At 30.2% G+C, this 24,369-nt stretch overlaps 1 protein-coding gene across 2 annotated transcripts in view; it reads left to right on the forward strand.

Annotated features, from left to right (window-relative positions):
• The first annotated feature begins 2,816 nt into the window (after positions 1-2,816).
• The window catches only part of LOC143255629 (uncharacterized), a 32,673-nt gene continuing 11,120 nt past the window's right edge, over positions 2,817-24,369 (forward strand). Inside the window, exons 1-6 of one of the 2 annotated variants that reach the window (XM_076511590.1) lie at positions 2,817-2,929; positions 7,102-7,225; positions 10,834-10,915; positions 14,256-14,456; positions 20,570-20,792; positions 22,307-23,898. In XM_076511590.1, the coding sequence (XP_076367705.1) occupies positions 7,134-7,225; positions 10,834-10,915; positions 14,256-14,456; positions 20,570-20,792; positions 22,307-23,898 (2,190 nt within the window). In that variant the 5' untranslated portion in view covers positions 2,817-2,929; positions 7,102-7,133. Of the gene's footprint in view, positions 2,930-7,101; positions 7,226-10,833; positions 10,916-14,255; positions 14,457-20,569; positions 20,793-22,306; positions 23,899-24,369 lie in introns of those variants that run through there. The other variant, XM_076511591.1, reaches the window with a different exon arrangement.

Below are 24,369 nucleotides of genomic sequence, written 5' to 3' on the forward strand. Positions count from 1 at the left end.
TCCTGGGTAAAATCCAGTGGTACAAGTTCATGAAAATCTCTTGCAGCTTATTTTGTACAACTTTAATAGTAAGAAAGAAACCATTCTTTCCATAATGAGTTAAATCCAATCACTGAAAATGAAATTTCTTTGCTTACACTTCCTCTCACAGTTTCATTCTGTTGATATAAAACTTTTTCACTCTCTCACACTTTTTAGTTCAATTTTTCAAAATCTTAATTTCATTATTTGTTATATTTGCTACTCTTAAAACAAATCCATCATTTTCAAGTCTTCTAAGTTATTTTCAAATAATCAGACATCTAACAACATTTAATCTTTACCATTACACTTCATCTATTAACTTGGTATCACACAGTCAAATATCCAGGTACTGATTCTTTTCTTTGAGTTTGTATAACTACTGTACAAGAAGTTCATCTACAGGGGTAGCATCTGATACATATTAATATAGGATTTTGAAATTTGTTCATTACCTATATTGAAACTGTTTGAGTTTTGAGTATAATTTCAACATCAGTGTCATCAAAATACATTTGTATTCCATATCTAGCATTCATGCATCATTCTGTATTGAAAGTTCAAAAAACAATGATGATACTCAGTTTATTTTGGCAGGAAATTTTTTCCAGTTTCACTTTGTACCAATTTTTTATGTTATCTTATCTGTAATATTTACTTTCACATCTTTACAAATATCTAATAAAAAAATAATAAATGTAAGCCTAGTTTCAAACATGTGACAAAACTTTCTTTTTATGGTTCCCTTAACTCTTAAAAATTATTTTAAATTGTCAGTTTCTTCACAGGGGAAACTCATTTACCCAAGATAAACTTTGCTTTTACATTTACCTAATCCAAGTTTTCTTATAAAACTTCACAACCATTATTCATTGTTTATTTCTTTCTGTTCATGTGTTCTAGCAGAACTACTAGAACAATTTCCATGTCTACTCCTTTAATAAATCATATTGCATTTCTATTATTGCACTCATTAGTAGATAGTTTTTCTTGACCACATCAGTAGCAATTTTCTTTCTGCTTTTGTTAGGGTTATTAATATACTTTTGTGGAATGTTTATGTTTGCAATTACTATTGATGTATCAAATTTTTCTACATTTAAAACAAGTTTCAGCTTTGCATCCATTTAGAATATTGTTGAATATGCTGGTTTGGTACTACAGCTGTGGGAAGCATGACTTTAGAGACTAGAATACCCATCAGTGCAAGTCTTGAGGTCTTTTTTTTTTCATATATAACTGGAACAGCTGATACAAAACTTGTTGCTCCAAGTGATGCATCTGTGGTAGTTAACACAAAACTCAACTGAAAATTTCTGAGCACTGGATGACTAAGGTTTATGTCTTTTAAGGTTATTAGCTAAACCTGCAAATTTTTCCATCCCTACACCAGTGGCACAATTGTTAGTCTGGGTGATTATAATGGCAAAGAGTAGGTTTTGCAAAACCTTTAGACAGCAGAGAACAGATAACCCTTTCTGCAGCTTTGTGCTCCACAATAAAATTAAATGGCTCACTTTGTGTGATTATTTTCCACAGTTCCCAAAGCAAGTTTGATTTTAAATCTGCAAATGGATTATTTAATTCAATCTATTAACTTTTTGGAGTAGCTGTGACCTTTCTATTAATCGCATCATCAAATTCCATGAAAAGATCATTGTCTTCCATTCATTTCTTGGCCCTTTCCACAGCACTCTATACTGGTAATGTTTTACAAATTTACAATGTTTTATAAACAAAACTTTACATAATTTTAGATTTTATTTCACTTCTATTCTCAGATGTTTACTCCTTCTAATTTTTCCTGGTCATTCTTTTCAACATTTCTATCCTTAAACTTTTAAACAACTCTGTACGTTTTTGTAATATTCTTTCAGTATATCCAAACTGTTTGTTAATTAAATTAATTGATTCTACCATATTCATAGCTTTCTTCTACTTTTCTGTCTTATTTCTTGACTTTCATAACTTGTCTCCACACCAATGTAGAAAGATTTCCGCATATTCTCAATTTCTTTATAGGTTTTTCAACATATTTAATATTACTTTACTTTCTGGAACTAAATTGCTTTCATATGAAATGGTCTGTGAAAACATTTATGCATGAGCTTCTGGACGATATCTGATTTGTTCAAATTATTTATATGTGTGCTAGTATCCCTTGATTTTAAAACGATACACCAGGGGGAAGGCAGTTGGTAAACAGCCTTAACTACCAACTCTTGTACTGCCCTGGTTGAATAGTACTCGTAGGATTTGACTACCACTCTTACAAAACATCAGTATACCCATAGTGGGGAGCGTGATTTTTTGCCAGCCATTCACATAGATGAACATGCCATGTCCCTGAGAACGAATAATTAGGATTTTTATATATTTGTATTTTTTATCATTAGTAGTCTTTCATATTCGTTGTCATTCGCTGCAGCAATCTACTCCCGCAAATATTAAATACAAACCTAATTTATACATAAAATATAAAAACAATTAGTCATATAAGGTAAACTTTGGTGCGAAAAAAAACACATCGAAATAAATCAGCAAATTACTCTTTTCTTTTAATTTATGATTGGTTTAATAGTGAAGGAAGTATGTTACTTATGTACCCAAACTTGTCCAATGAAAAATAATCCCGGTTAAAGTTCAAATATTCAAAATAAAACATATATCAGTACACCAAAATAATTTTTCAGTCATTGAATAGTCCATTATCGCCATTATATTTTACAAATAAGGATTTTTTAAACAATTCCTGCAATAATTTTATTTTTATCCTTAACATTACAGACAAAAGTTTTCAGAATAGGTAGCACTATTTTTTTGAACGAAGTGGTACGTTCATAAGTGAAGTGATTTGTAGCCTTGCTGGTTCGTAATGCATCTCGCGGGAAGATTTGTTGTTTTTTAGGTGGGTAAAGTAGAAAATTAAATGTTAAATGTTATTATGTTTTGAAGCCTATTAAACATTAATGTAACATTTAGTAGTTAATATTGTATTTGAAAAGAGGATTAGATTTATATTTATATTGCTACTGTTGATTTAGGCGTATGTAATAGAATTAATATTTTAGAGTTAGGCTTAACTACGCATTTCCAACGTTAACCAACTAGTAGTACTCGTTAGAATTCGTGTTGTCGTTATAGTTACAGTATTTGGTTCTAAATTATGAATATTATATTATTTCGAGGGGACTGTCTTTGATTTCAGCTTTTGTTAATGTTAGTTACATTGGTCAGAGAAGGGGCAACACGGCCCATTAGTTTGATATATATATTTAGAACACGAATTTGCTTACTCTGTTATACAGTTTTGCAAGTTTCAGTGGAGATGCAATATATATTTAGTATAACTGAAGCCTAACAGTAACAAGTTACCCAAGCAGACTGCCTTGCTTTGTTGCTGCTTTACTACTTGTGAATGAGAATTACGTTAATACAAATTAAGATGATTATTATTGGTGTTAAGAATAAGAAAATAATTGATTGTTAATACGCTTATCCTCATTTATAAATGTCTTGAAACTTAAATAATATTGATAAAAATACATGTTAGTCTTCATAACTTTTATTTTCTCAGTATCTGATATTAATATAAAGTACTTTAAATAGTGTCTCAGCCACTACTGACTGTATCTACTGTGCATCTTTATAATAGAACAAACAGAAATATTAAATAACATAGATATTTACTCCACTATTAGTGTTAATCATGTTTTAATATTATAAGTGATCTGTTATCACTGATCTTGGTCAATTTTTTTACAATATAATATATATTAATAGGCCTACTGACATTATGCAGTAGGCTACACATGAAAGAAATGGCACAGTTATATATTAAAACTAATATAAATAAATGTTTTTTAGTTTACTATACCTTATAGATAATGTTCTTAGTAGTGCAGAGGTAAGTTGAAAAATAAATGTGTGTTTCAGTATCTTTGGTAGGTATAACAGAGATAGCCCATTGTACGACTTTGTGGTAAACTACAAACAAACAATCTTATACATAACTATCATTAGTCCACCTTTTAATAGTTTGTTTTAAGTTACAATACCAGAAGTTTTTGTAATAAGAAAATGAAGTATTAAAGAAATTACTTCAACAAACTAATATGCAAGAAAGACAGTTAAGTTGATTTACTGCATTTTCTGCAGTATATAAAAAGAACGTCAGTAATGTATTTTAAGGTAGAAGTTGCATACCCTTTAGGCATAATATATGAAAGGAAAAATGAAACATGACCTTTTACTACAAAAAACATAAAACAGTAAAATTAGAGGAATTCTACTAAAAATTATTTTTAGTTAAAAATAAAGTCATCTAAGAACTTGGCACTACTTTATACCAATGTACACCTTAAGCTGCACATAAAAGCATAACATTCACAGTAAACTATCACTTTACTGATATGATGTTAATTAGTGCCTCTACCATATTGGGGACAGAAATGCTAACTTCAAGAAATTAATTTTATCATACTTACCCCCAAATGGTAGTACCTTATTTTTATTTATTTATTTTTCATCTTTTTATGTTTATCTTATTCTTATTTTAACTTGAGAGCAATCACCTTCCCACAATTGTCTGCAGGCAGTGAAGGGTGATATAGATGTGGGACATTGTAGACTTAAGCACCCACATTTTGCTCTCCTAATTTCTAATTTTCTAGTGTGAGACTAACAAATTGGAGGTTAAGACTGATAGATGGTGTCCCCACTGAAGTGTGGGTCCTACTTCTTCAGCCACCTCCAAAATCTAGGATTCATTTTATAATCCCACATTATAGCTTGCACCCTAGGATCCTTTTTAAAAATATGCAGCATATTTTGTTTCATGTTAATGTCTTTTGTTTATGGCTTAAAACTTTATGGTTATATATATGTATTTACTTATAACTGAAATATAATTGTATTCTACAAAATACTGGTCCACTGAAACAAAGCTAAGACAGTTGCACTTTGTAAAGACTGGTTTTATAATATTGGATATGGTAACATGAGTGCACATGTATCTCATTATCATTACTTCTGTAATGCTAGTAGGACAATGGTGATAGGTTAAAAAATAAATTAATAAATATGTATAGTGTTATGAAATTTAAACTATGTAAAATAAACATTTTTGTGGTTTCTTATAATTTGTAAACATTCTGGAAGGAAAGAAGTTTAACTTATCTATTTCCTAATTTTTCACAGTAGGGACAAGGTTTGTCAAATTTACTAAACCTGTATAGAGATGAAACAATGAAAATAACAGATAAAATGTTTCATAATTATGTGAAGGTTACAGAAATTTTGTATGTAAAGTTTGACAATTTTCTGATGCATAAAATCATTTTTCTGTCTTAAAAATCAAAATAACATTGCATGAATAGGCAACATTCAAAAAGAAAAAATACATAAGCAAATCATTAATTTAAAAATTTTAAAATGATTTAAAAATTTGATATTTTATGTACAAAAGTTTCATAATGTTTACTGATAATCTGGAAACTTTTGTGAAGATATACATACATCTTAAAAAGTTACAGTATAACTGCTTTATAATTGCTTTGGGGGATAAGAGCTAGGTGGAATCACCCACCAGTAGTAAAAGGGTTAATTTTGGAGAATAAACCACAGTTAAACATCTAGTTTGAACTTGTGTTGCATTCAACATACTGTGACTCACAGAACATCGACATTTAGGTGTGTTCTTCTTTAACATTAATCAGTTGACTAATATATACAATTAAAAATTGAATTATGATATACAATATACCAAATTTACTAGCATAAATTCACAAAATAATAACTTAGTAGAATTTTGAATGCAGGTCAACAAATGCAGTGGCATAGCCTTTGACTCATGACTCATTACAATGAGGCTAAAACAAATAATACATAATTAAGATGTAAATGTAAAACATAAATGTGATATAACTGTCTCTTTAACTATGATATTTAAGAATGAACCATAATTGCTATCAGAGACAAAGCAGCCAGAAATACCACTGGCAAATACATTTACCCAGTGGTGACAACTTGGCCTGTTTCAAAACAAACTGTTGGGTTATAGTGTGAAATTAGCTCTTTCTGCTAGTTCTGTACATGTGTAAATTTACATGTGACTTCTAAAGCCCAAGGAATAGTATAGAAGTTGGATGTGGCACATGTCAGGAATTAAATTTTTTCTCTAGTTTCCAACAAAAACTTTGCTATCAGCATTCTTTAAACATTGATAAAACTGAGAAAAGTAAAAATAATTTAGGAATAAATATAGCATATTTCTTTATTATTATAAAAATAAATCTCAATAATAGCATGTTGCTTAAAACCTTAGTTCTTAGGAAACTACATTTCTAAGAACATAAGATTCCCCAATTTTCTTTCCTCCAAAAATTAACTTATTCTTAATATTGTTATATTGGTTGTTAATTCATGTAAAACTTAAAATAGTACTTTTGCGATATATGGTTTAAATTTTAGTGTAGTTGTTTTCAGCTTCAACTCTTTGAAGTTGATTAGTAACCAAAGAGTTACTTTAGTTAACAGTATTTCAGTAAATATAAGTAATGTGTCATGGATAAGTGTCAGGAGTAATAAAAACCTTGATGACAAATGCCAGTTTTATTTATGTGGGGAATATCCTACTTTTAAATTATAAACGTATGTAGTTTTTTTTTATATCAAAATATAAGTTATTGTCAGGACTTTTTATTGAAAAAATTAACCCCAGGAAACTAGATTAAAAATTTTCTTTGTTCTTTGGTAAAAGCCGTGTTGGAAAGATAACTTCTCATATCTACAAAATAAGGGCATTTGGTAGAAGTATTTTAGTTTGAAGAATGCTTTAGATTCAGTCCAGCAGTTTATAAGACGAGTTGTATAAACTGGCATCAGAATGTTTTAAATGTTTGTTTATTATGCTATATTGCATTTAACTCTTAAACAGCAGGAATGTTATAGGTTGCAGCATCAGTTGATGATGGTTACCATTTAATGGTTTATAAACCAATTAATTGGTCACTGACTACATTTTGATTTAGCATATTAATGAAATTAATGTTAAACTGCTTACTTTTCTATTTTTTTAAGGTTTTTGCATGAAGAATTCCTAATCATTCAAAATGCCTCTTTTTGGAAAAATTGTGATAATCAAAAGATCAGGGCAGGATGGTTCAACCTTTCCTTTAATTGCAGACAAGTGTTTGTTTGGAAGGTAAGAGTTTTAGAAAATTAATTAAAATAATCAATCATAAAAAGTTTTAAAAATATTTTGAGTTAATACTTCTAGAAACTTAAAATATAAACAAATACATTAATATTGAATTGTGACTGTAAATTTTGCTAGTCTATTGTGACTTTATCATAAAACCAAATTACTTTATATAATTCAGTCTAATAATGTTAATTTAAAGAGCAGAAGACTGCTTTTGGTTTAAAAACGACATGGGATGGCAAGCAAAATATTGGTATACGTTATCAGCTACAATAACAAAATGGCTGAAATATCTGATAACATACTTTTCCAATATATCGTTGTCAGTCCAAGAACTTGCTAAAATATTGGTGCACCCTTAAAAGAAAATTTTGATCAAAAATGAGTAAATTTTTGAGGTCAAAACTGAAGATGCTTGTTAAGTATTGAAACTTGCTCTGTATAATAAACCTGAAGTTTATTCTTCAGAAAGAAAGAAGTACTTCATTCCACTAATTAATGCAACTGTAAGAAGAAAATCTTCAATAGTCTACCTGTGCTTTTAACAGCATTTTTAGTTATACTTAACAATTCATCTATAACATTAAGTTTGGCATATTGAAGATGGAGAATAGTCCTAAATAACAGTGCCATTGGAACCATAATAAAAATTGATACTAAAAGTAATTCTATCAGTTGAAAATATGATAATCAGTAAGGTATGAAAGTAACAATAAAATTTGAAATAGATCACTACTCATGAAACAGAAACACCAGTTGTTTGCTCTAAAATTTACTAAAAGTGATCCATGAATATGGATGCAAGCATTAATGTTTTTCTAGTGGTGCATTTCCACTGAAAGTTAAAAATCATAGATAAAAGCACACCAGTTGCCCTTTGTAAAGTGTTATAACTGTTTTTCCTTTCACTTGCTTGTTATATAAAGTGTGAAATATATATTCTGTATTAAATGAACAAAAGTAACAAAATATTAATGAGAGAAAATATTTGACTGTAAATAGCATTTGTGACCAATCTATCAAATACCAAATTTTATATTTTCAAGCTAAAGAGCAAACTGCCAGAAACTAAAGAGGAAAATATGATTTATTTAGATGTAATAATGATTATACTAATAAATTAACCCTCTTTGCACAGGCATCCTTAACTGAGCATGTATCTGTTTTGAATGACTTACATTCAAAATTTAATTAAATTACTTTTTATGTTATACTAATTAGTATAGCATAATATCATAGCTATTAATCCATATTTTAATGGTATACAAGTTTTAAGTTCTCAAGATTTTTTCAAAGATTGTTCACACCAATTGATAGCATGGATGCATGATGTTATATTACCATTAGATAATCATAATATTATAAAGTTAAATTTATAGTTTTTGGTACTTTATGTTTCCAAATTCTTTGTGACGTATACTAAAAATAAATGAATTAAAAATAAAACTTGACTTATTTTTTTATGTTAAGTTTATTGTATAATTGAGTATTTCAAGATGGACCTTCTTATATCAAATGGATCAAGTGAAGCAAGAATAAAATACATTACACAAGGAAGGAATGGTCTGGTAGGCCATGATGCGATAGTATGTTATCATAAAGAAATCAGCATGCATTTATAGTTCCTTCTTAACATTGTTCATGAATGTCCTTCCAATAAAAATTACTAGTTTTTTTATTATCTAATATATAGTTATGTACATAAAAGTGCCAACTTTGCATGTTGAGATCACTAAGACTTCATTTTACATGTTACATAAAAGCCATCACCCCTACATCTGAATTTTAATTGTAAATGTCCCATTCTTCATCCTGTTAAGTCAAATAATCTGAGGCAGGTTACAGCTCCATTGTCTAATTAGTTGTTTCCTAATGGAATCCAGCAGGACTATAGATGAATTAAAAAACAAACAAAAAAAAAAGATCAAGTGCCAGAAATCTATAAAACTGTGCTTCTTGAAGACATAAAACTTGGCAGTAAACATCATAGAATAGCTGTAACAGAATAAATAATTGCTCAGACTTGATAAAATGGCCTCTCTATTTCAGAAATGATTAAGGATGATAATACAAGTTATATCATATTTTCCAGGAGAAATGCGACATGTGGAAGCTGAGTTAACTCGTCTTCCCCAGTTAAGGGGGTTAAATAAGGGCTACATTTTGGTATATGAATTTTTAAAAAGGCAACCATTAAGACTTTGTAATAATGTGGATCATTTTATGAAAAGTTTGAGAATGAAGTTGTCAAGGCTCAAGTTTAGTAACTTGACATGAAATTTGGTTGAATGGGCAGAGAATCACTAGTTCTCATAAAGCTTAATCTAGTATTTTGGACTTGATATTAAAACATCTTGGTCTCAACATGCACTAGTTTAAATCATGATAACAATCTCTCCTTGCACAGCTGCATGTAAAAGAACCCATAGTTTTGTGAATCAACTTAAAACAAAGTTTGAGTCTAAAATGAAATGAGCAACTCCTCAGAATCATGTAAGAATTTGATATTTAATTTCACCTTCATAAAAGAAAATTTTCCTCATTATTGAAAATATAAGCTATAAAATAGAGATAGATTTGATTACCTATGAGCAGTGAGTATATTGTTTGGTGTCACAAACTATTTTGAAACTTTCAAACTGATTTTTTATTAATAATTAATTGAAGTTCCTCTTGTGTCAATTGACACAAAAATAATACTACAGAAAACTGGGGATTCTGACTATCACAATTTTCAATTATGCCAGTTATTTGAATAATGAATATAATTCTGTTATTTTCATTTTCAATATAAAGCTACATAATGTAATAATATTACAATTGTGAACTGCTGATTAAAGGGAAGGAAACTGTTTTACAGCACCTGCTGCAAACATGTATGTAATTTCTTATAGGTACTATGGTTTGAGGAATGGTGTACTGTGTAAAATTATGCACAGGCTTTTCTTTATGTTAAAATACTTTTATTTATGAATTTTTAGCCCTGGTATGAACCAGAGCATTCATTGGGCAAAATTAGTCTTAAAAAATGAACACAAACTGATTAATCTGATATAATCAGCTAGTTACGTTATTGAATACTAAACTAGTAAATACTAGAAATAAATGACCTTTTAAACACACACACACACACACACCCATTTTTAAGCTTTATACTTGTCGATTGCATTTGTGTTTTAGTGGAACACTCCTGAAGAAACTGTAAAGCAGGATGTTGATTGTTGAAGTAAAGAAAAAATAACATACAACTAATTACCAAGCTCAACTTCAGATATCATCAGGTCTTTCTCTAGAAATATAAGCATGAGAGAGTACATTTAATGAGAAGCTAAGAATTGGTGAGTGTTATGTTCAAACTACAAGTACATTCAGTGGCATGCAAGTGTGCTAGTTTTATAGAAGAAACCTTGGGGAACAATATTCTAATGCAGGACCTAGCAGTGCTGTCATGGTGGTGCAGACTATGTAATGCTTTAATGGATATTATTTTGATGGAACCAGTTTATCTTTGTATGTGAAGCAAGTGTGATGTGTTGTCGGGTTATATGCAGTTTCATAATTCCATATCTTGAAAATCATTAGATTCTGAAATGTTCTTATTTTTTTAGGGGTAATGACTGTGACATTCGTGTACAACTTCCAAATGTTTCAAGAGAACATTGTATGCTGACTGTAGACAAGAATGAGAAGGTAAGTAAATAGTTCCTTAAAAAACCTTATTAGTTCAGTTTTTTTTATGATTTATTTACAGAGTGCATATATTTATTTTTTTATCAATGAAATGCCTGAAGCATGCAAAATGTATCAACTAAAAAATTATGAAAAAGGAAAAATGCATATTTATTGTCTGATTGTTATATTTCATAAGACCTGAATTTTGCATAATTCCCTAAAAAAGCATTGATTTGTTAAATGAAAATAATATTGAAATATCAAAGTCTATTTTTTAAGCTAAGGTGTATGTGACTTCAAAGCAGGGGCAGTGATTTTTTGCAAATGCATGAAGATGGACAGAATTTGACAACATTAGGTATCTGATGTGATATTTAACAAAAACAAACAGAACATCAGAAAAAATTATTAGTTTATGAAGAAGTAACAGATAGCTCTCCAGTTTCTATGGTAATCTACATTGTACTTGTATGAGTTTTTTATTTTGGTGAAATTTGCCATGCTGCAAGATGCATATTTTGGTCTTCACAATTATTTTTTTCAGACAGTTTTAACAAAAAACACAAAATTTAATTTGACACTATGATTTTGACCTGTACAATAATTATGTTTGAAGCCTTAATTTTTCCACCCTGTACTATTATTTGAAACATGAGAGTTGATAAATATTATAACAAAGTTGTAATATTTCTACCCAGTACTCACGTTACATTAACATTAGTCAATGTTTAAATATGACAGAGCATAGCACTTCAGTGGTATATTGTGATTGAAAATTATTGTGGGTTATTTTAAAGCCTGTCCACACTATTTAAAACTCTTAAGCTAGAATAATTCTTATATTGTAAGTTCATAATAGTAATATGCACAACAAATTTGTTTGTTTTCATTAATTTCAGTCTGACAATATTAAGTGCTTTTAATAACAGGGTTTAAAACTGCAGTCACTTTGAGTCCCCCTGCATCAGTGACAGATATGACCTTGTGTGGAGCCATTTTAGTGTTTCTTTAATATCTAGTTGTATACTAAACATTTGTAGGTAAAGAAATATTGTGAATATCAAAGAAATTATGAATTTTGTTATAAATAATGGGTCTGTAATGTGTCCACAGAATATGGAATAGTATCAGCAGGATTTCATTTTCACCTTCATTCAATGTGAATAAAACTTCCTCAAACGACCAGTTTAAAACCCTGAGTTATTTAATGGATGACAAGCACTCTGAAACATGCCCTTACTTAAAATAGTATCACAGTACTATATACACTTATCCATGCTCACTCTACACACTTAATATTGTCTCTGATCCTTGACTATATTGGCTGGTAATGCTGTTTTTGTCCCTAGTCCTTCTATCATGGACAAGCTGTACCTCTTTACTGTTTTATGCATGTAAATTTTATACAGAGTTCAACTGAGGATAAGTGATTATGTGATAACATGGCACAGTGTATACACCTCCTTTTCATTATTACACATTTTACTTCAAGATGACTGTCTGTTTATATATGGGTAGGTGAGAAAACATGCTGATAAAAAGTATTTAGTGGGATTAATTTCTGGAATAAATTCTTATGAAAATAAAAGTTATAGTCTGCTTCGACTTCTTATCAGTAAACCTTCAGTAGAAACTAAAACAATCAAACTGACATTATTAGTCATCACAGTTGAAACACTGACCCTCTTTTGTTTATGCAGGTATTGACATAAGGCTAACGTTAAATAAATATGACCAGTTGAGTCTAGGAATGTGGAAGGCTTTTTGTAAAAAAGCAGGAAATCCACAAATTAAACAACATATAGATAACTGCAAACCAAATCTTATAAAAAAAATTCTGATCAGTGTGAAACAGAATAACAATAAATAAAGTAATGCTACTTTTGCCTCTCTCTGGGCAAGTACTGACTATGAGTATGAATGACAATACATATCAGTGGTTTTTGTGTGCATGTACACATGCAGTGTCCAAGCACTTTGTACATATTATGGTAAAGTAGTATGTGTGAGAGTTCCAATGCATGCCTAGTTTTACTATGGTCTCTAATTTATTGTATTTGCTGGGCAGACCAAGCTGGTTAGAATGAAAACATTGAATGTGATTGTCCAAGATCGCTGTTCAATTTATAAGTTTTATAGGTCATTGACAGTTTTTTCCAGTGTAATGAAACTTCCCATTAAAAAAGGTGTCAAAAATTAATTGAATAAAGATGCAAAATTGCCAACTAAACATTAATTGTACTTTTTGGAAATGAATAAGATGTAAAAACATAAGAAATTCTTGTAATTGGTTCCTTTTATGGTCTTTGGACAATGATTAGAGCCCTGTTTTGCAGAAATTTTAAGGAATGTATGAAATATTTTAGTCTTATAGTGACACTTAAATCCTGTAAAACCAGATTGACAGTATTTTAAAATGGCTGAACATTTATCTAAATAGTAGATGATTTGGTTTCTAATAGTACTATCTCAGAGAATGGTGAGTGTTGTAATAAGAATGATAAAATATTGTTTTTTATGACTTTCATTCAAACTAAAATAATTTTATTAGATTCAGTGTCAGTATAACTGAAAATAATCAAAAACTTATATTTTAATTATGCTAAATTGAATGTTTGTGATGAAATGGAATTTGATATCCATGAAAGATTTTTTTTCAAATGCAAAATTGCTGACACTGCTAAAGATGGTATTTAGTTTGCAAGCCCTTACAGTCAATAGCATACATTTGTGTTATCATATTTCATTAAAGAAATATACACCAAAGTTTTGGAAAGAACAAAAACAATGATTGTAAAATGTCATCTTGAAAATTGTTAGGTAAGGATGTAAATGAATTACATAAACATATTTTTGTCATGTGAGAAAATTGTTCTACAGATTTGCACCTGGTAGTATGGGTGTGATCACTCAACTGCTGATACCAGCCTAGCCTTAAGAAGTAATTGGAAGTTTCTTTAAAATGTTTTAAACACTTCAAGCTCACATATCTATGAATGTATGCATGTTGAATTCACATAAGTATTTGATTCATGTTTGGTTTTTTTCTGAAGTTTTTTGCTGGTCTGTTATTGGTACAATAATGCTAATAATGAATAATTTATTAAAATTTTTGTAATGAGAAGGTTTTTATTGTGAAGAAATGGTTGGAGTTATGTGATTTTGCCTCAGTACACAAGTAATTCTTTGCTTTGTAATGAATGTCAGTGTCATTTCTTTATAATTTAAAAGTTTTTATTGTGAAGAAATGGTTGGAGTTATGTGATTTTGCCTCAGTACACAAGTAATTCTTTGCTTTGTTATGAATGTCAGTGTCATTTCTTGATAATTTAAAATTTTTGGATTTTAATTATTATAGGTCCATTTAACTTCCTTGACTAATACGAACCTCACCTTGTTGAATGGATTATCTGTAACACACAAAATGCCTGTTAATCACAAAAACATAATCACTGTCATTGACAGAAATTTTCGTTTTGAATATCCACCAAATTCAATTCATCGTCCATATCCCACACCAGAAAAAGATGAGCATGTACCTCTGAACTGTGAACAGATGGTAAGTTGAATCACGTTTTTTACTTGAATTGGTTTTGTGATTACCTCATTTCCTGTGGCTTTCTAACATATAGTTTTTTATTCAGGTGGTCATTTTATTTCAGTGTTGAGAATTGAGTTGAATCCAGTGAGGGTATTGATTTTAAAAAATTCCAACTAACAAGTTATTTAATATATAGCTGGTCATGTGCAAGAAGGTTTAAATCCAACTTTCACATGTTTAGTTTAATTTCCTTGCAATCCATATAACTGGCATTAATCGGTTGATGAAAATGTTTTAAACTATTTCTTTTCAGGTGATACTTTTCTCTTCCTCAGTGACTTTCTTTATCTTTTGAAGTCATTTACCTTTATATAAATATAATATTTTCATTTTTTTTTAGATATGGTATTTAGTTTGCAAAGTGTTATTTTTCTTCATTTACCTGGTCAAAGTTTGATTCTTAGAGGGTAGTATCTTACTCAGTATCACCCACCATAATGTTTTTTATAGCCAGACTTTTAGTCAACACTTGTTTCTTGTAGCCATCTTTGTCTATTCAAGAAAAATGTTATTATGAGTAATTAACATTTGTCTGAATTTCTCAAAAACCTGAAGTCTGTTTCATGATTGAAATTTTAAAAAATGCTGGATTTTAAACATTCAAATATTAGACTGATGTCTGTAAAAATTGTTATTGATATTAATTTCTGAGTGTAAAAAAAATTAAATACCTTAAATTTCATTTTCATGATTTTAACTCTAAGGAATTGTAACTTTTGCAAATTAAGAACAGCAAACATAAGATGCAAAAGTTTTTTAATCTATAAACATGTCTCTTCTACAACACAGTAGTCTTTGCAACTGTTAAAAATTGGTTGAAATGCTATTGAGATATTTCATGAATACACAAGTTATATTGTTAATGGTTACACCAATGAGAAAATGTCACAGCATTTTTACAATGTTGTGATCTTTTTATGTCTCAAACTAGTTTTCTTGAGGTCTGCTTCATTTGAATGCTCCTGTGAGGAAAAATGCCTTATTTATAAATACAAGTTTGTTTATGTACCCAGACACACTAAGTATTTGCATTATAACTATTGATACAGCATGTTTATCTTCACAAAATTGGTAGGCTTTTAGTAAAGATTACAATAATTTAGTTTACAGAAAAATTAGATTTTTTAAAAGTTGTTTGTGAAAATAGACTGTTTCATTACTAGTCTTGAGTACAAAATGATTTCTTGTTGTGATTATAAAAAAAATTCTTTATTCCAAAAATCTCAAATGTTATTTGCATAATCTCTAAAATCTCAATACATTTTAAATGTTTGTTTTCAGTAAGATTTCATATTTTGTTATTTTCTATACTGGGATCTGTCACTTAACCAACCTTGTAATAATCATACAAGGAATTAGGAAAGAAGTATAAATTATGCTTTTTTCATGTTAGAATAACTACATATTCTAACACAAAAATACAAATGTTTATTCTAAGTAGCTTAAGTCTCATAACACTGTATATGAGAATATATATTTATTATTTTTTATTATATTGACTTTCCAGTCATGCTTAAGTAACATTACATAACTTGCATTGATGTGGTGCATGTACACTCAGGTCACTTATCCAGTAGTAGAAAACATTTTGTGTTCCATGTCTTGGCTGTGTTTTAGTGGACTAGTATTTTGTAATATAAAGTCACATTTCAGTTATTAAACGAATTTGTCTTAAAATATATATCAATAAATCAAGTAGTAAAGCAAACAATTATCTCTTCTCGCCATGACCTTTGTACTCGGTTGTTGCTGGATATAGGTTGCTAAGTGTTTTAAACTTTCACACATGGAGGATATCAAACAACATCTTTTAGGTTTTATATATATATATAGTTGAATAACTACAAACTCATAAATAACTGCACTGATACCATAGAATTCCACTATAATTTTTTTAACTTTGTAACTGAGACTTAATTAGATTTTAAGAAGTATGAAACTTCGAGCAGGCTAAAGACGCAACCTACCTCTTTAAAATCTGATCAAAGGAATGTGGTAGCCTTTTCAAAGATTTAAAAGGTAGAGGAAACCACTCTGTGGACATTCTAAACAGATGATTACTGCAATATATGGCATATGAATAACCAAAGTATATATAAGGGACTGTCTCAAAAAATGGAAAGAATTGAATAGGGTCAACATGTTTCTTTCAGTACACATACCATATCTTAGCAAAATAAAAAGACCTGAGGTTCTTGTTTTATATTCTAGCTTGATAATATTAGTAATTTGAGTTACTAATATGTATGAAACTATACACTTTGTAGTTTGACATCATAAACATCAAATTTTTAAACAGTGCTGCACTCAACATACCATGTAACTTACTAAAATCTATATTTGGATGTGTTCTTTTAATATTTACTTTTAAATTAATAAATTAATGTGTATATAATATTAAACTTTGAATTAACTACAGTTTAATTCCAAACATATTGATTAATAAAACAGTAGTTTAATAGAATATTGAATGCAATTCAACAGATGTGATGACATGACCTTTGACCCCGACCTATTGCAAAAGGGCTAAATTTTCTCTCATTTAGCCGTTATTGATGGGTCACACTGTAAAACTTTGAAAAACCATGAAACGACATAATCTAGTAAAATCTAGTTTTTTTTTTAATTTAATGACAAATCTGTTGTAAACAAAAAATAGTTTTTATTGTTTGTATTTCAGATTTATTTATCAATTTGCAAATCCTTTACTGAGTCAACTTGAGTTATGTCTTTTCATATTTTATATGCATAACATAGAGAATCTCCTAAATGAATATAGAAAGACGTTTTAGGATAAAAACATTTTATTTGTCAGTTTCTCCACCTTAACACTAACCATAGCTAAATCATCAATGCACAGTAAAATCATGGTTATATCGGTTACACTTTTACTAATAAAACGGTGAACAGCATTGTTCTCTGCTTTATTAGTAAAAGTGTTAATACTCATATCAGCTGTACTGAGATACATTTTTATTTCAAGTGGGTATCTCGTCATCAGGGAAAAATGTGTTTTCTAGATTTTGAAAGTGAGTGAAGTTTTATGAATTTTATTTGAAATTGTGAAATGTCAAGGAATGTGTTAGCAGACATTAGTTCTCTCAGACTTTCAATGAGCTTTATGTTCAGATTTCTCTCTTATTTTTCGTGTCTACTATTTTACTTGCATGTTATTCAGTTGCTCACCATATTTTAATATGAAGCATTCATTGTTTGTCTGGAGTGGTGTTGCTGAAGTTACCTACAATGCTTAATATGTATTTCACTTATGAAGTTTTCCTTACCACTAGCTATGCACTGTTAAAATAATTTCATAACATAGACATATACTTGTTTCAAGCAGGTTATGCCTGGAAGGCTCATTTTAAGTAATAATTAACTAACTGATAAACAAGATCAATTGTAGTAGTCATTTTTTACAGAGTTAATGACAAAATTTAATTAACCTACTTTATTATTAACTGCAGAACCACGTAAGTGCACTTCTATGATTTTTCTCATTATCCCTGTGTTAGTCTTCATTATCTGATATTTACTTTTACCTTGGACCTTTACTGAATCAGCAGTGCAGGGTAAAATGAATAGTTGATAACTCCCAACATCAAATATGTAATACCATTTTGAATGGTATTCTAGAAAAGGTCATGAGCTTGAACCCTGCCTATACACTTAAGTTAATTAAATAATGATAGTATTTTCATAGCCTCTCAGTCAAAGTTAGTGAAACCTACCAAATTTATTCACTTAAAGGTAAATTTTACAGAAAAGAGAAAACTTTGCGGTCAAAAGAACTGCTCATACTGATTAATTTTGCAGGTTCACATTTTTTATAAAAAATATGTGCTAATAAATGAAACATAGAAATTGATGCAGAAAGCTCCCTTTCCGAGTGGCAATCCGAACGTTTTAGTTTTTACGTTTGCCACTAAGAAAAGTACTGTGACGTAATAGTTGCCAAACAAACCATCAACGCCAGCGAGCTGAATGTAAATAAACATAGCCAATGCATACGCAGAAACAGAGGCTGAGTCTGTTTTGACTTTGTGTTCTGAACAGTGTCGAGTAGCGCCATATCAATTCGAACCTACTCTGAACGAACCTGGAACAGTTACTTTTGACACTGATATGAAAAGTTCTAGTGATGAGGACAGTTCCACGAGTGAGAGTAGCGGAACTGTGAGTGATACTGATAGCTCCCAGGCCCGGTTATGAGTCGGTCATACAAACAGTGGAAGAATGGTAAGCCTAAGTCATGATAACAAATATGGTCTGTATTATTTCACATGCAATTTTAAGCACCTCAAAACCTGTCTGGTGTTTATAAATTATTGGTATCACAGACTGGGTTTTATTTGTTTATACTTTGCAGGCTATGGTAACTAATACTCGGCCCTTCCACAATCATTGTACTGGGTATGTATGACTCTTAACAAAATGAATTTCAATTATATGTCAAAATTCTGTCTATAAAATCAAACTAGATGTAGCAGTCTGAATAGTTAATTTATCTTGAAATGTTAAATTTGAAAAATGAAATTCTTCAAACTTTTCCATATTTAAAAATGATACAAAAACATTACAGAATGATCTATCAGCTTTTAAACTTGGAATATACTCTGTTTGGGATAGATTTGTCCACTGTCTAGAGTAGGAAATCAAGGTTTCACTGACTTTTAGATGCTACAAATGCAAAACACGCTTATGAATGTGAAATGTGTATCTCTAGTTACATTCTTCAAAAATTGTACTTTTTAAATTATTATATTATACTAGTTATTGTTTATTGCTTTATACTGCACACATACCTTTAAGTTTGTTTTTTTTGTGATGGCAAGGGATGGCTTCAGAGGGGTGGAACCTGTATGCTGCAGGCTGAGATCAGTTCTCAGCTCTACACAAGGAAAGATGGTGGGGAAGTTCCTGTCTACTGCGATGGTTTTTTCACTCTCAACCTTCCTGGCTTGAAACCCATGGAATCCAAAACAGTGGGATCAGACACAAAACATGAGCATTCAAAGTGATCTTGACAAAGCTTTGCATGGTGTGAAGCAGTCCAGTTCTTCCTATTGACCATCCGCACCCACTGTCGCCACCTTGCCGGTTCCTTCTCCTTACACGGACACGAAAAGAAGCTTTTGCCTGATGCTGAACCGTTTTTACAAACATAAGCAACGCAGTAAATCATGTTGTCATAAAACAAACATAAAGTAGCAATATGAAGACAAAAAATAGTCTCACAAAGTATGTAATCCCAAAAAAGGACCGATAGATTTACATAATACACCAGCACTGAAAGGAACAAAATGGTTGTCGCGCAACGAAGCATGTTTGGCAACTATTACGTCATAGTTGTAAAACGTCACAGAAACAGCCTAACGACTGAGAGGGACTTGAGTTCGAGAACCTGCATATTTTGTTTCATTTTTTACTCAAAAACTAAAGTGTTTAAAAATATGGCAACCACACAGGAATTATACCTAACCAAAGTACAGTTTCTAAGGCAATTATTAAATTTGTTGAAAATTCACCTTTAAAACCCTATCAGTTACTCACTGATGATCTGACAGATTACAGTTCCACAGTGGTGATTGTTAATGTGATATCATTTAGCCAAACTCATTAAATCTTTATTGGAGGAGTTTATAAGAGAAAACATACTCAGTATTGACTCAAATTTCTCAAGAATCTTAAAGCTGATGAAACAAAACTCACCAGCCTTATTAGTGGTACTCTAACTGGAGATTGTTTTCAGATACCTTGCATTAACAAAATGAAATTATTGTTTTCTTTTGTATAATTATGTATCAGTATTAGATTATAAAGAAGATAAACTAAGTTTTGCATGCAATATAACAAGACAGAAGAAGTAGGGACAGTTTTGTAAGGTACTATTGGTTAATGACTATAATATAAAATACTCTTAATTCTAGGATTTGTACAGTTTTTTTTTCTCTTATTTTAGATGTATACTTTTTCTTCATTATTAGTATGTTTTATGTGATGTGAGAGACGTTTTCTAGTTCTGCATTTTATATTATTAAACCACATAGGTTTTACTTTTGGTTTTTAAGACCCCTGCACCAAATGCTGCCAGCGTAATGAAAAGTCCCAGTCAAATTCCTGCAAGATCAGTTTCTCCAAGTAAAAAGAAAACTTCCCCAGGAAAAACATCTGCTTCAAGAAAAAAGTCAATAAGTAAAAGCCCTCCATCTCAGAAAAAAGTACCTGAAAAGAGTGGAACAAAAAGTCCTAAACGCACTCCCACTCCATCCCCTAAAAATATTACGAAACCTGGTAAGTAATGCATTTTGGTTCAGTACTTATTGCAATACAAATTTATAACTATTATTGAGTTGTTTGCTAGTGTGAACTTGAATATTGAAGATGATTTTAAAGTTGGTTTTAAAGAATAATGAGAAGGATATAAATTGGCACTCCTTTTCAGATAATATGCTGTAGCTGTTTTAAATTATTATGGCTCTGATAATTTATTCATGTAAAAGAATCTTGGTAATGTTAACTTCTTACACAGCTCCATCCTTTTTGTTGACTTCGACTTCAAATTGAGTGTCAGCATAACATAGCATAAACTCCTGAAGTTACTCTCAAGAAAAACATAACAAAAGTGTTAAACTATCCCTTAAAACCATACATTTTTGTGTAATGTATACAGAGTGTATTAATTTCAAAACATGTCAGTTGCATAAAAAGAAATGTGCAATAGAAATGTGTAATTACATAGTCCAGTGCATCCTCATGTGAAACTCAAGAAGTGTGACTAAAAATTTAATAATAAATTGTTTCATTAATATAAAGAGTAAAATTTCAGAAATTAGAAATCTTGTGTCAGAAAAGTAAAATTTTGAAAATACTATTTCATAAAGAACATAAAATCTTCAGATGTTTTTATTTTTTGATACTTTCACGGATTAAAATATCATTGAACATTGCTGTATTGTTAAATAACAGGCTAAAAGATTCTAAATGTTGGTGTTCAATGTGTAGAATAATTATATAGATTTACAAAATTGCTTTAATCCCCCTTATTGCTCTAAATTATTTTATTAAGTCCAAAGTTAATCTAATTTGGTTTTCTGAATATCATCCTAAAGTTATAAATCTATACCATATGATTTTTACTAACAAAAGATGGTGCTTTTAATATATGTACTAGTAGTAGCTGTTTTATGATAGAACAAAGAAACTGAGTTACCACAGCAGAAGAAAAGCAGTTAATCAGTTAATGTAGTTTTACATAATTTACCCTGTTTCACTTGAATTTTCAATAAACAAAATATATCTTGTGTCAGAAACTGTTTAACAACAGTTAGCCTTTTGTTTCACTTGAATTTTCAAATATTTAATAAATGTAATGTATGGTATTTCAGAAGCTATTTAACAGTTATATTTTCCTAGAATTTCACAGATAGCTAAAATATTTTTTTGCTGTTATTATTTTTCTCCTGAGTGGGGCAAGCCCCAGTAGTTTGTTTAATTGAGTATGGATCCAAGGAAATGTGGTTTACATCACCGTATGCAAAATCATACTCCATACTTTGGGGACATTAGAATGTTAAGAGTGACAGTCAAAATTCACTAATTCAATACAGTAGTCTAAAAATTAGTAATGAATACTACTCAGTAACTTATTTCCTTTTATTTAATCTGTCAGTTCACAGTTAGAGAAGGGTAATGTGTAGTTTTGTGTAACATTTTACACAGTATGAATTTGAAAGATGTGAATTAATGTTTTTTATATTTAAAAGTTATAGATAATAAATATAATGTGGTTTTATTCCTATTTTTAGGTTCCAGCAAAAAAAAATCACCAATATCAGGGAAAGTTTCTATGGGAAAACGAAAACTTTCGCCAAATATTGATTATTATGGAACAAGCACAAAAAAGAAACGGGTATCATTTGGTCCAGTGTTGAGCCCAGAGCAGTTTGATATCAGTATGCCTCCTTCTACTCCCTTGAAAAGAGGTAGTTTTCCTTCGCGGAGGACATCTGTTCCTAACTATTTTGGTTCGCCAATTTTAACACATTTTGCCACCTTAAGGAAAGGCCACGTGTCTGAAGTTCCTCGAGAACTTAAAATCAACGAAGAATCACCACAAAAAAAATCAACATCTTCACCCAAAAGACTTTCTTCTGAAAATAACCAAAAAGAGAATGCTCTCTCTAAAAAATCATCTAAGTCACCAGGAAACAAAAAAAAGGCTAGTCCATCCATTACTGCATCCCATGTTGTAAGTGTTAATCATCTAAATGAATCCATTTCAAAAACTTTGAAAGTAAATACATCACTTGAACAAAAGTCTGCAAGTGTCAAAGGGTCAAAAATTACACCCAAGGCTTTTTATGCATCTGCAAAGAAACGTAATTCAATGCCTAATCAGTTACTTAAACAGAAGTATGAATCTTCTGTGACCAAACGGAGAGATTCTGATTCAAACATAAAAAAGAGGATAAAAAACAGTAATTCATTAGCTAATGTAACTGAAGTGGATAGGAAAGCCACATCAGATAATTCAGCAAATGGCCCTATCTATGTAACACCTGAAAATGATAAAGAAAGAGTTTGTAATAAACTGAAAAATTTGCCAAATTCACATGGCAGATACAAAACAAAGAATAATTCTTTGACCCCCAAGGCTTCTCGAGGAGCATCATTGTCTATCACTGAGAAATCAGTTGAAAGAATAAAAAACACAGTAAAAAATTCTAGAAGTCCTAGAACTATCAAAAAAAGATCTTCAACTTCATTATTACATGAGGTTAAATCACCACAAGTAAAACAAATACTGAAAGCTAGAAAAGCTAAGTCTGTGAGCCCTCATTGCATTCAAGAAAAGAAGGCTCTGAAATCCTCTTTACTGGATATAGCTTGTAATGGAAACAAACGGTTATCATCATCCTTTAATAAAATATCACTTCAAAAGCTTAATAAAAGTCAGTCAGTATCTTCACATCCATCCAAATTAGTTTTATCTGAGAGAGTAAGTAGTAAAACACCATCATCTTTAACCAGTCCTGAAATGGGTGAAACAATAACTAGAAGCTCAGCTAAAAAAAGAATGATTTCACCAGAAGTAGTTGCACCAACATCAAAGCCAGCAACACCTTCTGACACTAAGAAATTTACTGCACATGCAACAGAGATCTTGACTCCTTCAAGTAACATAAACAGAAAAGCAACTCCAAGAGTCAAAAGTAGTAAAACTCCTAGAAAAACTCCAAAAAGTGTAAAGAAACATCTGTGGTCAGAGGTTTTAAAGAAGGGTCTGATGCAAAAGGGTGTTGTTGCAACCAAACAAACGGCCAAAAAATTAGCTTCAAAGAAGTCACTAAAAATGGCAAAGATTCATGTTAAATCCCAAACAGCTACTCCTTTAAAGGTAAGGCTTCATATTTTCTGACATTGATGTAATTCTGCTTGAAACAGTACATTGGTCAAATTAAAAAGTATTGTAAAGTTTTATTATAGTTTCATAATATTCACATAAAGCCAGCTAGATCAGATGAAGATGATTAATTTATTTAGATATTGCAACTTCTAAGTGGTCAAGCTAATAAAATGTTTAATCCATCTAAAACTAATTCATTGAATATGAATGAGCTGCTACTTTGCAACCATTATTAACTTGCAAAGAAATTATTCAGTACTCTGAAATATTTTTTACATGTTTTTGTGGTCAGTAAGCTTGAATAATAACATGTAAACAAGGTGTTTTACCTTATAAGCATATATATATGTACACACGCACACAAGGTGCTGCATACACAAAGCTCTGTATCTGTGCTTATATTTATTTTTGAAACAACATTTCATGTTTCTTTCGAATATGCATTTTAAAACAAATAACACA

The sequence above is a fragment of the Tachypleus tridentatus genome, chromosome 7, assembly GCF_004210375.1.
Source record: "Tachypleus tridentatus isolate NWPU-2018 chromosome 7, ASM421037v1, whole genome shotgun sequence".
NCBI lineage: Eukaryota > Metazoa > Arthropoda > Merostomata > Xiphosura > Limulidae > Tachypleus > Tachypleus tridentatus.